The 15,473-nt window shown below is 37.3% G+C and overlaps 1 protein-coding gene across 9 annotated transcripts in view; it reads right to left on the minus strand.

Moving 5' to 3' along the window:
• The window catches only part of KCNT2 (potassium sodium-activated channel subfamily T member 2), a 411,093-nt gene that overhangs the window by 257,962 nt on the left and 137,658 nt on the right, over nucleotides 1–15,473 (minus strand). For all 9 annotated transcript variants that reach the window (XR_007909589.2, XM_051820439.2, XM_051820437.2 and 6 more), the window contains exons 6-7: nucleotides 5,375–5,449; nucleotides 3,775–3,858 (exon numbers count right to left, since the gene is read on the minus strand). Coding sequence is in view for 8 of the 9 variants with exons in the window: in XM_051820439.2 (XP_051676399.2) it covers nucleotides 3,775–3,858; nucleotides 5,375–5,449 (159 nt within the window). In the remaining variant the exon portion in view is untranslated. The remainder of the gene's footprint in view (nucleotides 1–3,774; nucleotides 3,859–5,374; nucleotides 5,450–15,473) is intronic.

Consider the following 15,473-nt stretch of genomic DNA (forward strand, 5'->3'; position numbering starts at 1 on the left):
GCCCAGGTGCTTGGGCCCTGCACCCCATGGGAGACCAGGAAAAGCACCTGGCTCCTGGCTCCTGCCATCGGATCAGCGCGGTGCGCCGGCTGCAGCGGCGGCCATTGGAGGGTGAACCAACGGCAAAGGAAGACCTTTCTCTCTCTGTCTCTCTCTCTCACTGTCCACTCTGCCTGTCAAAAATAAAAAAAAAAAAATAAAATAAAATAAAAAAAAAAAGAAAATGGAAGGAAAACATAAAAGTATTTTGGTGAAAAAAATGTTGCACTCCATGCGTATGTGGGATCTTCAAAAAGTTCATGGGATATGGTATAATAAACTATGCATGAATTTCAGAATTTTTAAACTCAATTTTCACAAACTTTTAGAAGTATCCTCATCTATTCATTTTTGACAAAATCCAAATAAAACTTGCTATTGCCTTTGTATTACAAAGATGGCATTCCAGGAAGACCACAAAAGCACTAACCCTCAGCTTACTTTACCAACAGACATCTGAACAAATGCTGCACTTACTCCCTTAAAACCTCCTACAGTAAGCATGATCTCCCCTGAAAAAATCTAATTTCAAAATATCAGAAAGAAATATGTTAAATTTAAAAGGAAGTAATAGCTGAGTGAAGTTATAGTCAAATTTCATTATCAAGAGTAGCATGAAGTAGTCCAAGCAATTTATCATAAAAATATAAAATATAGCAAATGGACATAATTTTTAAAGTTCAGTTTTATTATCATTAATAGGGAATATATACTTTTTTTCCTTTCCAACTGACAGTAAAAATCAGTAATATTCAGTGTTGTATAAGTTTGAAAAGAAGATGAGTCACATAAGATATTGTTCATGAAGTTTGTTAAATTTCTGGAAGCAATTGGGTAATATATGTGAAAACGTAGAAATATATCCTTCTAGTTCATGCATTCATTCATTTATATAAGCAGATTTCACTCAGTTATATAATTTTAAATTTTAACCACCTGAAAATCATTAGAAACAGGCTCTTGATATCTATTTAATAACCTAAAAATCTGACCATTACACTAGCACATAACAAAAATCCCAATTATAATACTGAATACAAAATGCAGGTTCATTATGATATATATGAGAAAGGTATATTTTGGCTTAGAATATATTAAAAGGATATAAATTACTACTGGTGTTTACTTGATAGATTCAGGGAATTGTGTAATTTTTTGTTTTATATTCATCGCAAAGCTTTTATAGTATAGGTTTAAAATCTTAAAATCAGTACAGCATGAAATAAATAATTCAGGAATAAAAAAAGTCAATGAGCCATTATTTTTCTTCCTTTACCACACATTTAACCAGAACTGTTCTGAAAATAAACAATGAAGTTAACTGGTTAGAATTTCATCTCTTATCCTTAGTTTGTTAAGGCAGAGGTGTTAAATGGGCAGTAAGACATAAAAATTCAACATGCAGTGAGAAAAAGAAAAGAAACTGTACAAATAAAATGAAAGTGTCAGTGTTTGGCAGAGTGGTTAAGATGCCACTTGGGACTCCCCAATTCCATGTTAGAGTGCCTGGTTTCAAGTCCTGACTCCTCATCTTCCAACCCAACTCCCTGCTAATGCACACTTAATACACAGTAGGTAATGGCTCAAATTCTTGGCTCCCTTCCAGCCACATTGCAGTTCCAGATTTAGTTCCAGGTTCCTGGCTACAGCATGGTCCAGCCCCGGCTCTTGCAAACATTTGAGAAGTGAACCAGCTAATGAAAGATCTCTTTTGATCTGATTCTCTCTCCCTCTGTCTCTGCCATTCAAACAAGTTGAAAATAAATAAATACATTTTTAAAAGAAAGAAAACAGAAAATGAATTCTAAATTTTTTTGTTTTCACAGGCTGATTTAGACAGTGAGAAAGAGAGAGAGAGACAGAAAGGTCTTCCTTTCTGTTGGTTCACCCCCCAAGTGGTCGCTATTGCCGGTGTGCTGTGGCCGGCGCTGCGCCAATCCGAAGCCAGGAACCACGTGCTTCCTCTTGGTCTCCCATGCAGGTGCAGGACCCAAGCACTTGGGCCATCCTCCGCTGCCTTCCTGGGCCACAGCAGAGAGCTGGACTGGAAGTGGAGCAACCAGGACAGAATCCAGCACCCCAACCGGGACTAGAACCCGGGGTGCCGGTGCCGCAGGCAGAGGATTAGCCAAGTGAGCCGTGGCACCGGCCTGAATTCTAAATTAATATTGCAGCACAATTTATTTCCTTAATGATTGACTAATGATAGCTCTCCTGGCTGTTACTTTCCCCAACAACTAATAGTACAATAATTAGCACAGAAGTTTCCTTTTTCCTGGTGTTTCTTTTTTCATTAGCCATTTAGGCACCTATATGTAGTCAAACTATTTCTTTGTGGCAATTAATATAGAACAACATTTCTATAACTATTGCGCAAGCCACAGTTTACAACACTTTGGCCATGTACTTTCAGGAGACTCCAGTGGCTACTTTATTTGCATGTTTAGAAACATTCACCTGGTTACCAACACAGAAATGTTATCCAAATATTTCTTCTGGCCATAATGTCTGTTTAAAAACCATTTAACAAAAACAAGTTTTCCTCCAAACAAGTGTAATTTGCAGTGCAGTAAAATTAACATTGAACACTTATTATGTTATATCAGATGTATATACATTACATTGCACAGATACACACTATGTATGTGTATTTATACACATATATATGAATGCATATATTTGTGTGTGTAGTCCTAATTGGTTCTCACAGAAAACCGGTACTGTATTTGCCTTATTTTGTTTTGCAGTTGAAGATATTAGCCGAGAAGTTATATCATTCACCTATCACAGTGTTTAGCACATGGTGGGGCACACAGTAATGTGAAGAATGAAGAAGTATCTTATAGCTTATGTGTAAGTATTAAAGCCTATGGTAAACACAGTTTTAAAATTCACACCTTCCAAACAGAGTCATCTTGGATAAAAGGCATCTGTGGCCCAGATCTGAGTTCTACATTTCTTACTCTGCCTCCTTAGGCCTGCTTCCTCTTCTCCACCCTAACATACCGCTGGCAATCCAACACAACCAAATACTACAAAAGGATGACTTTAAATGGGGGACTTTCAGCTCCTATATGGGGTCTTACAAAACCCCACAGATGATCATGGACTATAGGACTGCCTATAACTAAGAGCTGTTTGATAAAATAACCTCCCTGAATCCTGAAAGCTAGGAATACCTTTATACATGAAAAGACTGCCTCAGAAGGGAAGGGCACTTGTGTCCAAAGGAGTGGCGAGTTAGTTGGACCAGTCCAAACAGCAGTTACATTTTGATTTGGTGACACCAATAAAAACCTTAGTCATTCCTGTCTACCAGTTGTAGGACTTTACAAAGGTAGCAGCATGGTAAAGTGAGCCTTTTAGGGGTTTTCTTTCTGATTAGGATACAGCAGATACACATTGGAATATACCTAGAGACTATTACCTTGTGAATTTGTATTACACATGACTTTAATGATTTAACATTACTTTACCAAATGATATTTTTATAAATATTTAAATTAAAAAACTGTGATATTAAATTAATTTAAATGATTTCAAATGATATTCTTACAGTAATTATTAAAAACTACATAAATTCTAACATGAGTTTATATTTTATGGGAGAACACAAAGTGAGAAAGTGTAGAAATAAATAACAAGTCATCTCTCTCTGTACAAGCTAAACAATGAAAGTAAGAAATAGTGAAAATTTTTAAATATCTTCATATTTGCCCCCCACTTTATACTTACAATCATATTTTCCAAGGCATGTTTGGCAAGCCAACAGTTAAGAAAGACTGGGACAAATAGATTCCTTAAGGAAGGCCAGAATATCTGAAACATAAACAAACAACTTCATCTCAACATAAGAAATCATATCTAGCAGGTTAAAATGAAATGTAAATCAGAAAAAAAAAACTATTGAAGACAATGTAACAATTTAAAACACATGGCAAATACCTTAAACTTACTATTAATGAAATGCAAGGAACAGATATGAGCTTTCATTGTTGAAGTTTTTCTTAGAGAAATTATTGCAGAAGCAGAAAGGAAATAATAAGCTCTCATTAGACATCAGATATAACTATATTAATTCTATCATTAAATCTTTTTTTTTTTTTTTTTTTGACAGGCAGAGTGGACAGAGAGAGAGAAAGGTCTTCCTTTGCCCTTGGTTCACCCTCCAATGGCCGCCGCGGCCTGAGCGCTGCGACCAGTGCATTGCGCTGATCCGAAGCCAGGAGCCAGGTGCTTCTCCTGGTCTCCCATGCAGGTGCAGGGCCCAAGTACTTGGGCCATCCTCCACTGCACTCCTGGGCCACAGCAGAGAGCTGGCCTGGAAGAGGGGCAACCGGGACAGAATCCGGCGCCCTGACCAGGAATAGAACCCAGTGTGCCGGCGCCGCAAGGCGGAGGATTAGCCTATTGAGCCACGGCGCTGGCCTATCATTAAATCTTTTAGTGTGATAGTTCATAATAGACATTGGCTTTCTCTTCCATCTAACTTGAGAGGACAAGTAGGAAAGGGGGGGGGGATGCTCTTTTAGTAACATTGTCACTTACTCTCTGGAATCATTAGGGAGCTATGTTCAATTGGAATTATGTTTAGTTAGCTTGTCATTTAATCTAGTTGCAATTGCTCCTCTAGATAAATCACTAAAATTAAAATAACTGTCAGAAGTAAGCAAGAGCTTCAGATAATATTACTTATTTTCAGAATTTTCCAAATAAAATTCAAATAAAGTGCTAGAAAGTCTAACCCAACAGACATTATTATAACCCTATCAAATTGAGAACAAAATCTAATTTTACAAATGGGAAACTGCAGAGCTGTGTATTTATAGGACTGTGGTTTAATAGGATCATTGTGGAATTGGCACTACACAGTACTTTGATAAAGAAGCAAATTGCTAGTTGTCTAGCTCTTGGCAACTTTCCTACTAAAGAGAGAATTGGAGTTGGTAAATCCTGCAGTGAAACTAGAGATAAATATATTCCCAGTATGAGAAACTTTCATTAATACTTAAATCTAACTGGTCTCTATTTTTTTAAATCCACAATACAAACAAGAAGTAAAGTGAGAAATTTATAGCCTTTGTAGAAAATATTGACGTTTGTTTGAATGACACCTCTAGAGCTTATATTTCTGAAAACACTTCATTTTGATATTATTCTGAATCTCATTAGTTTTCATTTAGTCACACAATCCAGTTATCCAATTGTTTTTTAGTACATGATTCCAACCAGTCTAAATCAATTTATATCAACTCCTTTATTATTTAGCAGTATTTAGATTTAAAATTTTACTTAAGACTAATGACAATATCTTTAAGATTCATTTAGGACTTACTGAGATAATGAAGGGAACTGCGTTAATTATTTCCAAGATGAAGGGTATTCGTAATATCTGTTCCCAGATGTTTCCCTTCCAAGAAAGAATGAATAAAAATTAAAGTGAATTACATTGAGTTGTATAAAAGGGGAAAAGACAGCACTCACAGTTTCTCTAGCAGTAAGGATGCTTACATTAACAGAACACTATATCATTATATAGAGATTTGGCAACAACTTCTAAATATGATTTTCCTAAGTGTAATTGTGCTCTCTCAGCTCTAAAGTAAGGTTAATAAACAAACCTTTATAGTAGTAACCCTGAATATTGCACATGACAATGGGAAACCCTATAGTAATTCATAGAAGAAAAGTTACCACAACATTAACAAAACCTAAGAATTAATGTAAAAGCGATGCAATCTTAAGTTTTAACATAATAATTATGTTCACTAACTGCAAAGCACACTGAAAACATATGCACTTCTTAATCATTGATCTTAATATCACTTTTTTTACTTTACCATAACCTAAAGGAAGAACTTTTTCAATCAGCCAAATCCCAATCTCCCAAATAACATAGCACAACAGTATCAATTAAGCCTGAACACATAATTTGCAGGGTCTCATGTAAAATGAAAATATGAAGCCTCTTGCTACAAAATGTTTAGAAATTTCAAGAAAGTTACATTATAAAACCAATCACAAGACTTTTACTCTTGCGGAGCCCTGTACAGCTGCTCAGATCACATGCCCATGAGGTTCATGGCTCATTGTTGAAACTTTTGTGAAAGATGTCCAATGATAACAAACTCAGAACTTCCTAAAATAGCTTATTTGTCTCTAAAAGGATTGATGTATTAGAAAGGCAACTTGAAATCCAGTCTCCCTGAAATTTCCAATTAGCGTACACCACTGGCTTATAAAATTGAGAATGTTTCTTAATTTTCCTTGAGGACCGGAAGTCTTAAAACATTACAATGATGTGAAATACTTGCACATCCCAAAGCAAGGTTCTAGGTCAGCTATTGTCTGTATGCTAAGATATTACTATAGGTTTTTGTAGCATTAGTTTATCACCTCAAGCTATATGGAAAGTGGTAGAGTGGGTATCTTCAATCAGACACAGAAACACAAATACCACATGTTTCTTATATGTGGGAGATAAAATTAAGAGAGAGAGAGAGGAGAAAGAGAGAGAGAAACCCCTGGGTATATCATTTTACTGCAAATGCAGTGTTTTGTCAATCTATCTTTTCAATACTGTCCAGTAATTTCATTGGAATTATATACCACTATAGTTTTAATGATTTTGTGATTATTTTAAAATTTGTATGAGTAAAAATGACATCTTTCTTTGATTATTGCATATAGCCCAGGCCTAATTTTTTATTTGTTGTACTATTTATTTAGTGGAGCCAACAAGTCTTTAAATATAATGTAAATTTAAAATATCTTATCTCAAAAATATAATAAATAAAATCCTTTTCTAAAAAAGGAAAAATTGTAATAGAAGAAGGAGCAGTGGAAGGAAGAGACAGTAAAAACTGTTCTCTGTGGAGTTGTTACAGGGGATATGGTGCCTTGCTCAACACCTCAAGCTAAGTGAGAAAGTCTCAAGGGAACCACTTGGAGAGCTTGGTTCACACAGGAGGGCTCTATGCATATTTGGGTAAACCTAAAATATTTAAAATTGAGAAAGAAAAGGGCCAGTATGTTGGCATTCAGGTTAAGCCACTGCTTGCAACACTGGCACCTGAAAACAGACCGCTAGTTCGAGTTCTGGCTGTTCCACTTCCAATTCAGCATCCAACGTCCTACTAATGAGATGGGAAGGCAATAATAGATGGCCTGAGTACTTGGGACTCTACTGCCCATATGGGAGACCAGGAAGAGATGCTGGCTCCTGGCTTTGGCCTGGCCCAGTCCCGGCTGTTATTGCCATTTAGGAAGTGAATCAGTGAATAGAAGATCTCCATTTCCACTCCTCCCCAACCCCAGGGTGTGTGGGTGTGGGTGTGTGTGTGTGTGTGTATCTCTCCCTGCCTGTCAAATAAATATAAATAAATAAATAACAAATAAATAAATCTTCATAACATGAAACAGGAAAGAAACAGAAGGCTGCAATAAAACAAGCCACAATTCCCCGCAACTTTAAGACAAGGAAACCAGAACAGATCCTACAGAATTCAGCTGGTGATCATTTTTATCAATGATTCAGATACGAGAAGACAGTGTGCCTAAGAAATGGGATCTCACCAGACGGGAGATCTCAGAAGTCAAAGGTTGGTTTTGAAGTCCTAGAGGATGGTCTGAAGCCTGAGGCCTCCAAGAAGACTCAGGCAAAGACTTCACAGAGATATAATCGCCCAACGCGAGAGAAGAGCTGGCATGAATATCCATCACACACAGAGTGCCCCAACACCACACCATACCTGTACCAGGCAGGCAACTTCACCCCAGACGCCAATTGCATTTCACTCCATGCTCAAAAATCAGCTGACACCAGGCAAGAGAGGAAATGAAAATAGGACAGTGCTCACAGAATGATTCCCTGCCCCATGTAGGTCTGAGCTGAGGACAAACTGAAGCATCACTGGATGAGAGTTTTATTTTTTAATATATTGATCATAGCTTCTTTTCTTAAATATTTTATTGAAATATAGTATGCATACCAAGAAATTCTCATAAATGTACAAAGAAATGAATTTTTATTCTCTTTTTTGTGGTAGTTAATATATAGCAATGGTATAAAAATTGTGAGGATGTCATATAATTCAGTATACAGATATAAATATTGCCTCACTCAATCATACATGTAATTGACAATTCTTCAATATTCTTCTTTCTCACATTAAAAAAAAAAAATGAAGAGGGGGCCAGCGCTGTTGCGCAGAGGGTTAACACCCTGGCCTCAAGCGCCGGCATCCCATACAGGCACCGGTTGGAGTCCTGGCTACTCCACTTCTGATCTAGCTCCCTGCTATGGTCTGGGAAAGCAGCAGCAGATGGCCCAAGTCCTTGGGCCCCTCCACCCGCATAGGAGAACCGGAAGAAGCTCCTGGCTCCTGGCTTTGGATCAGCGCAGCTCCAGCCATTGCGGTCACCTGGGAGTGAACCATCAGATAGAAGACCTCTCTCTCTGTCTCTACCTCTCTCTCTTGCTCTTTCAAATAATAAAATAAATCTTCAAAAAAAAAATGAAGAGGAGAAATCACAGTTTCTTAATCACAAAACTAAGATTTGCATTGTGAATGAAGAGACTAGGAAAGCTGGTGGATCTTTGTGGGGTTTCATCTGATCAGCATGGATTAGAGGAAGAGGCATGGATCTGAAGAAGTGCAGGAAGACGAGACTTTGCTTTCTGTCACTGAATCAGGCCAGTTAAATAAACAACCTATAATGGATTTTAGTTGCATCATGTGTTTTTTCCTAATGTTGCAAATCAGTAACATCAGTTCTTTAGATAGCATAGTTTTCAGAATGCTTAACATTGGCTTACTCTTTCCTTGTTATATTTTCACTTGTCATTGTGTACCTTTCTTGGTTGTCAGTGGTTGCTCATGAGCAAAGTGACTGATCTGATTAGCAAGAAACAGATGGGTAGAGGTAACAATCACAAGCAGTGGTAATGAGGATATTTCCATAACACAGAAATATTAGTGTTAGCTTTCTTGGCAACAGTGACACACAGGATGAATCTTATTTTACATCTCTTTGGAATTTCTTCTTTATTTCCATGTAAAACACATTAACTCTCTTTTTACAATTTTTACATGAACATTAAAAATCTTTACAACTGGTATCTGACTAGGTTATCTTCCATATTAAATCCAGAGAATGCTTTCTACAATGCCAAAGTCCCTTTGCAAACATAACAACATCCAAACTCATCATTTTATTATATATGAAGGTCCACAATTTGAACTCTGGTTAATTTAACCACATATTCATCTTTACTGAATTTTATACTATTCCCTGGACAGGCTGGGCTATTTCATCCTTCTGTAAAAATGCTCACATTTATCCCTCTGGTTGAAATGCCCTACTCACATGCATGCCTACACCACTTATTTCCTTGGCAAGCGTTTGTAACATGGTACTGAATTTACCCCTTTATTTGCTTGCCGGGGTTCAACTAAGTATGTAAATAAATAAATGAAATTCTCAAGTTTTTTATGCATACTCTTCCTTTTCTTCAATAAAACTGGTTTGTTTTTTAACTTAAACATATTTCTTTCTATCAAATACAAATGGAAAACATTTGAAGAAGTTATATTGATTAAAACCTTCTTGAATGTAGTTATCTATAAATCATCAAACTTGAAAGCACAGAATTCAATAGAAATTTTTTGCAGGAAAGGACTTCAAGAGTCCTTACCTTCCTTCCCATGTTACGAAATTTCATCTATATTTTGCCTCTCACTTATAGTCAATAATAAAACAATGATTTCTAATATTGTATCTCTATCCCAGATCAATATGTTATCTCTGAGATTCTAAGATCAACTGCCTAATCCACTGCTTCATACTGATGTCTCAAAAGCACCTTTCAGGTTTATGGTCTCCCAGCAATACAAACCAAAACTCCTGGAGAAAACCTTTACACATCTCCCTACATCCACCACATACTGTTTAGCTTAATTTACCAAGAACACCTGATTCATAAATTGCACTTGAGATTTGGTAGTTCTAATTCTAGCTCAATGCCCACTCTTTGACCTGGTCAAGCGTCCTAATTAATCTTTGTCCATCCTTGTCCCATTCCTATTCACATGTTGTACTATTAGAATTCCAAAGATGCCTGTTCCCTCACTCCATCCCATACTCATCTATTTGGAAACTCTTGAACTATTCAGGTATATCCACACAAAGATAACAATCCTACTGCTACCTAAAAGGTAGCATGTCATTTGGCTCTCATTGACCTCCCTGCCCTTATTCTGAAGGTTATTATTTCTACAGATATTTCAGTTCTTAGAGTTTGCCTCAGCAAATGCTAACTCTTCACAAGGCTTGGAAAATCTTCACCTTCCTTTCCAACTTTATGTTGCCTTATTAACTCACACACACCTTTCAACTGCAGAGTCAGAATCTTGGGAGTTTTCTTTTTTTAGCTTCTGTCACCCCTTCATCAAATACATTGTGATCAATATCTGACCTCCATGTCAGGTTTTCCAATTCCCTATCAATTTCTTTCCCATCACACACGAGGATGCTTCCCACTCCCTTTAGCTTGTATTTATAGACTTAACACATGACAGCACTAGGTTCTACACTCTGAGGTCAAGGTCAATACCAGAGAAGTTCAGGATTGTATGATCTTTTCAGGACGGAAGCCTGAAGTTCCTAATTAAAAACTATTACTACATTATGTCAACCACACTACTACTGACTCACAGCATACGCGTGTCCTTGAGGATGAGTTCCCCAGTGAGGACTAATTTTCATGGTCTAAAATTGTACAGTAGGGCAATGTGGTTATTGCTAAAAATAAATGCTTATCTTTTCAGTTATATTCAGATTTCTAATATCAGAGTTTGCCTTCTGAATGAAGGGAAACATTCACAAATTATCTCACTTAAAATTAGCTAATGGAAAATATAAAAGAGGCTTTAAGTTTCATTGGCCATTAAAGAGTCTGAATAAGACGGCATCATTAAAAGCCACAAGACAAAAGCAATTACTATGACAAATGGAGCATGTATCTATAGAATGCCACCGTGCAGAGAAATATGAGAGAACGGAAAGGCAGCCACAGTGCCTTTCAAAGTTTATTTCATGCAACCTTATTTTCATGAAGGAGATATAAAGCATTAGTCCCCTTCCAAAAGGTAACTTCTTGGGGAAAAAACAATGTACATAAGTAGTAAAGTATATAGTTTCTCTTCTTAGTGACAGAATTCAACAAAACATAAACCTTAATCCAACCATTTTATATTTGGCGTGGATATATCATTTCTTAATCAATAAAAATGCATAATATGTGATTGTCTAAAGTGCATCAATCTTTCATCATTGAGGAAAGTAGGAATGCACAGCTGTTATCTAGGTACTTCGAAAAAGCCCCTTAAAGGCCTCTGCTGTGGCACAGCAGGTTAACGCCCTGGCCTGAAGCGCCAGCATCCCACATGGACTCCAGTTCGAGACTCGGCTGCTCCACTTCCAATCCAGCTCTCTGCTATGGCCTGGGAAAGCAGTAGAAGATGGCCCAAGTCCATAGGCCCCTGTACCCTCGCGGGAGATCCAGAAGAAGCTCCTGGCTTCGGATTGGCACAGCTCCAGCCATTGTGGCCATCTGGGGAGCGAACCATTCGATGGAGGACCTCTCCCCTCCCCCCCGCCTCTCCTCTCTCTGTGTCACTCTGACTTTCAAATAAATAAATAAATGTTTAAAATAAATAAATGTTTAAAATAAATAAATAACTAAATGAATGAATAATAAGCCTAAAAACTATATAAGTTGTGGCAACTTATTTGTTAGTCTAGATTGGTTCCACAAAAAATTTGTTATTCAGCGTAAAAATCTCTATATTTAAAATATTCATTGAAAAATGTTGATAACTCATTTTTTTAATGAATTCAAAATAGTGTAAGAATCCTGTGCAATCTTATTTTGTATTCTTAAATGCAAACTCTTCCACATGTAGATTCATGGCATCCAGGCCAAGGTAAACAGAACCAACAGTATCTGGAGTATCAGAAGGCCTGGGCTACATCCTCTGTTCTTTTCCAGAAATGAGCCATCATAGTGTTACTTTTTCAAAATTGTTATTTTTTATAGGAAAAAGAATCACAGCTTTAACAAAAGACTTCTAGGTATGATGAATTTTTATTTACAGAGATTTGGAAATTGTGTGCAGTTTGTTTTTGTTTCCTTTTGATTTAATGAATGTGTGTGTATAAATAGATTTCTATTTTGAAAGCAGTTGATAAAGAATTAGAGGGGATTTATGAGGACAGAAAAATAAGAACTTTAGTGTTGGGTGATTATTGTGAGTGCTTTGCCAATTGGTTGTAAACATAAGTGGAAAGACTGTTTAAGCACAGCCATACATTTTTATATGACATAGACAGAATAAGCGGATGTCAGCAATTTTAATTCATTATCTGCTAACCACAACATGTACTACAAATCTGTGCTAATTTTGCTTTATCTCATCAGCTTTTGATTTCAAAAAACTGTAATCTCCTTGAGATCTTAAATTGTCTTAATTTTTGAGAATTAAGTCAGGCTTATTTTAGAAGGTCTAATTTCAAGATTTACAAAGTGCATCTATAATATTGTAGTAAATTTATTTTAAAAGATGAATGCATGCATTATCTTTGCATAAATACATAGGTAAATAAACATTATAAAAGTGCATGTTGATTTGCAATAACTACGCTATTTCAGAAACCTAAGTATCAAAAAATATTATTAGGAATGCCTACAATTGCTGATGTAGTCCAATATCCATTTCTGTATGACTGTTATTGTCTTAAAAATTTGATTTAAAGAGAGAAATACATTTTAGAGTCTGCTATCCAAATTTGTCTTATTTAAAGGTCATAAATACTTACCAGTAAAATCATTCATTTATTCCCAAAATATTATTCAACACTATGGAAAGGGTCAAAACAGTTCAGTAATGTGACTAAATTCATGACAGGAAAAAAAAAAAGATAATTAACAGCAACACATCCTCTGCTGTAACGAAATTCCTTTTCACCCCTCCTGTGTCCTTTGTGACACACAGTACTTTACCATCGACCTCTCATCCATCTAGAGTGTCAGAATGTGGAAATAACTATGCATCATCTAGCTCTGCATACCAAGTCTTATAATGTTCTCTCGTTTTGTAAATGAAAGGGAGTAATTAATTGTAAATATCATCATCATATAATTACAAGGAAAATTATCTTGAATCTGTGTGGTTTTTAAATGATGTTTTAAATTAAAGCTAACAGTTCTATTAGCAAAACACTAAAGTTACTTTCATATTTTTTAGCTAGAAGTTGGAGTAAATATACCCACAAATGTAGATTACTATTTTAGCCATGTTATGTTTCTGTATGTACTCTTTTTTTTTTTTTGAAGAGACAATTAATTACAGAAAAAAAAACACATGATTAACTTTTTTAATTTACATCACAATTCATATGATACAATCGATGTTCATCACATACATGCACACTAAGGAACTTAAAAGATAAAATCTTAAATATTGGGCCGGCGCCGCGGCTCACTAGGCTAATCCTCCGCCTAGCGGCGCCGGCACACCAGGTTCTAGTCCCGGTTGGGGCGCCGGATTCTGTCCCGGTTGCCCCTCTTCCAGGCCAGCTCTCTGCTGTGGCCAGGGAGTGCAGTGGAGGATGGCCCAGGTGCTTGGGCCCTGCACCCCATGGGAGACCAGGAAAAGCACCTGGCTCCTGGCTCCTGCCATCGGATCAGCGCGGTGCACCGGCCGCAGCGCGCCGGCCACGGCGGCCATTGGAGGGTGAACCAACGGCAAAGGAAGACCTTTCTCTCTGTCTCTCTCTCTCACTGTCCACTCTGCCTGTCAAAAAAATTAAAAAAATAAAAATAAAAAAATATAAAAAAAATCTTAAATATCAATTTATTTGACCATATTTTTGTTTTATTTTCTAGCTACTCAATGTATAGATTTGTCAATGAGAGCAAGTTTGGACATCTGTCTTAACAATGGAATGCACTAAACATTAAGACTATTACGACCATTAAGACTATTCTTCAAATCTTAGTCTATATCACTTACCACTGATCTAGTACTTTCCAGGTGATTTAGGCATTTGACCACCAAGTATAAGACCCCTCACTTCCCTCTTCTGGCTGCACAATATCCTTTGTGACTGCTTCCATCTTCTGTGTTCCCAAAAGAAGGATTCTCAAAGCTAATCATTAGCCCTCAGCTTTCCGGGCTGGCATTTTGTGCTGCAGTTAGGTTACTGACTGGGATGCTTGCATCCCAATGTCAGTCTGCCTGGTTCATATCTCACTTCTCTGATTCTGGTCCAATTTCCTGCTAATGTACACCTTGATGGGAAGCAGGTGATGGCTCAATTACTTGGGTCCCTGTCACTCACGTGGAAGGCATGGATTAGGTTTTAGGATCCTGGCTTCAGCCTGGACCATCCCTGGCTGTTACAGGTATTAGAGAGTGAACCCCTAGATAGGAGATCTCCCTGTGTCTGTCTCTCTGCCTTTCAGTTAAAACGAATATCAATTAATTAACTAATTAAACTTCAGGTTCCCTTCCAATTTATTCTTTCTTTATGTTTGTTTTATTTATCTTTCCCATTCCCCTTCTCTTTTAAATAATGCAAACATTTCCCATCACTAAGCAGTCATCCCTGCTTCATTCTACTGCTGCTAGTAAAACTACCGCCCATCAACCAACATTTTCCATTCAACAGCTTTTACTCTAAAACAAACAACTTGAAACAGGTTTCTTGTGGAATAGCACATGATTTCCTAATTTGTCTCTCCAGCCCCACATACTTGCCATAGCTCACGCGCTTTCTGTAATACTTTCCTTTCTTCGACTTGGTTTTTTGTAGAGAAAGCAGAGCTAGATATATTGAAAACACTGCCAAGAGGCGGCCAGCAAGCAGGTCAGATTGGGGCTGAGAACTGCTGCCCTTAGACATTTCTAAGATTCTATTTTTTCTCAGAAATATTTAATAAAACAATCTATACTTCTGAGAAGTTCTTACTCTTTTATAGCTATACCTCCTTATTAATCAATCTTACTTTACGATTTGACATTATTTTCTTTAGATGACAATAATGGGAATTAAGAAAACCTGGTCCACAGAAAAAGATAAAAGAGTTTGTAAAATTTTCTTTCTCTAAAGTTAGGATTAAAAAATGTCATCTTCAAAACTCTACATTTTGGCCGGTGCCGTGGCTCACTAGGCTAATCAATCCTCTGCCTTGTGGCGCCGGCACACCGGGTTCTAGTCCCGGTCGGGGCGCCGGATTCTGTCCCAGTTGCCCCTCTTCCAGGCCAGCTCTCTGCTGTGGCCAGGCAGTGCAGTGGAGGATGGCCCTGCACCCCATGGGAGACCAGGAGAAGCACCTGGCTCTTGCCATGGGATCAGCGTGGTGCACCGGC

This window comes from Oryctolagus cuniculus, chromosome 13 (genome assembly GCF_964237555.1).
Source record: "Oryctolagus cuniculus chromosome 13, mOryCun1.1, whole genome shotgun sequence".
NCBI lineage: Eukaryota > Metazoa > Chordata > Mammalia > Lagomorpha > Leporidae > Oryctolagus > Oryctolagus cuniculus.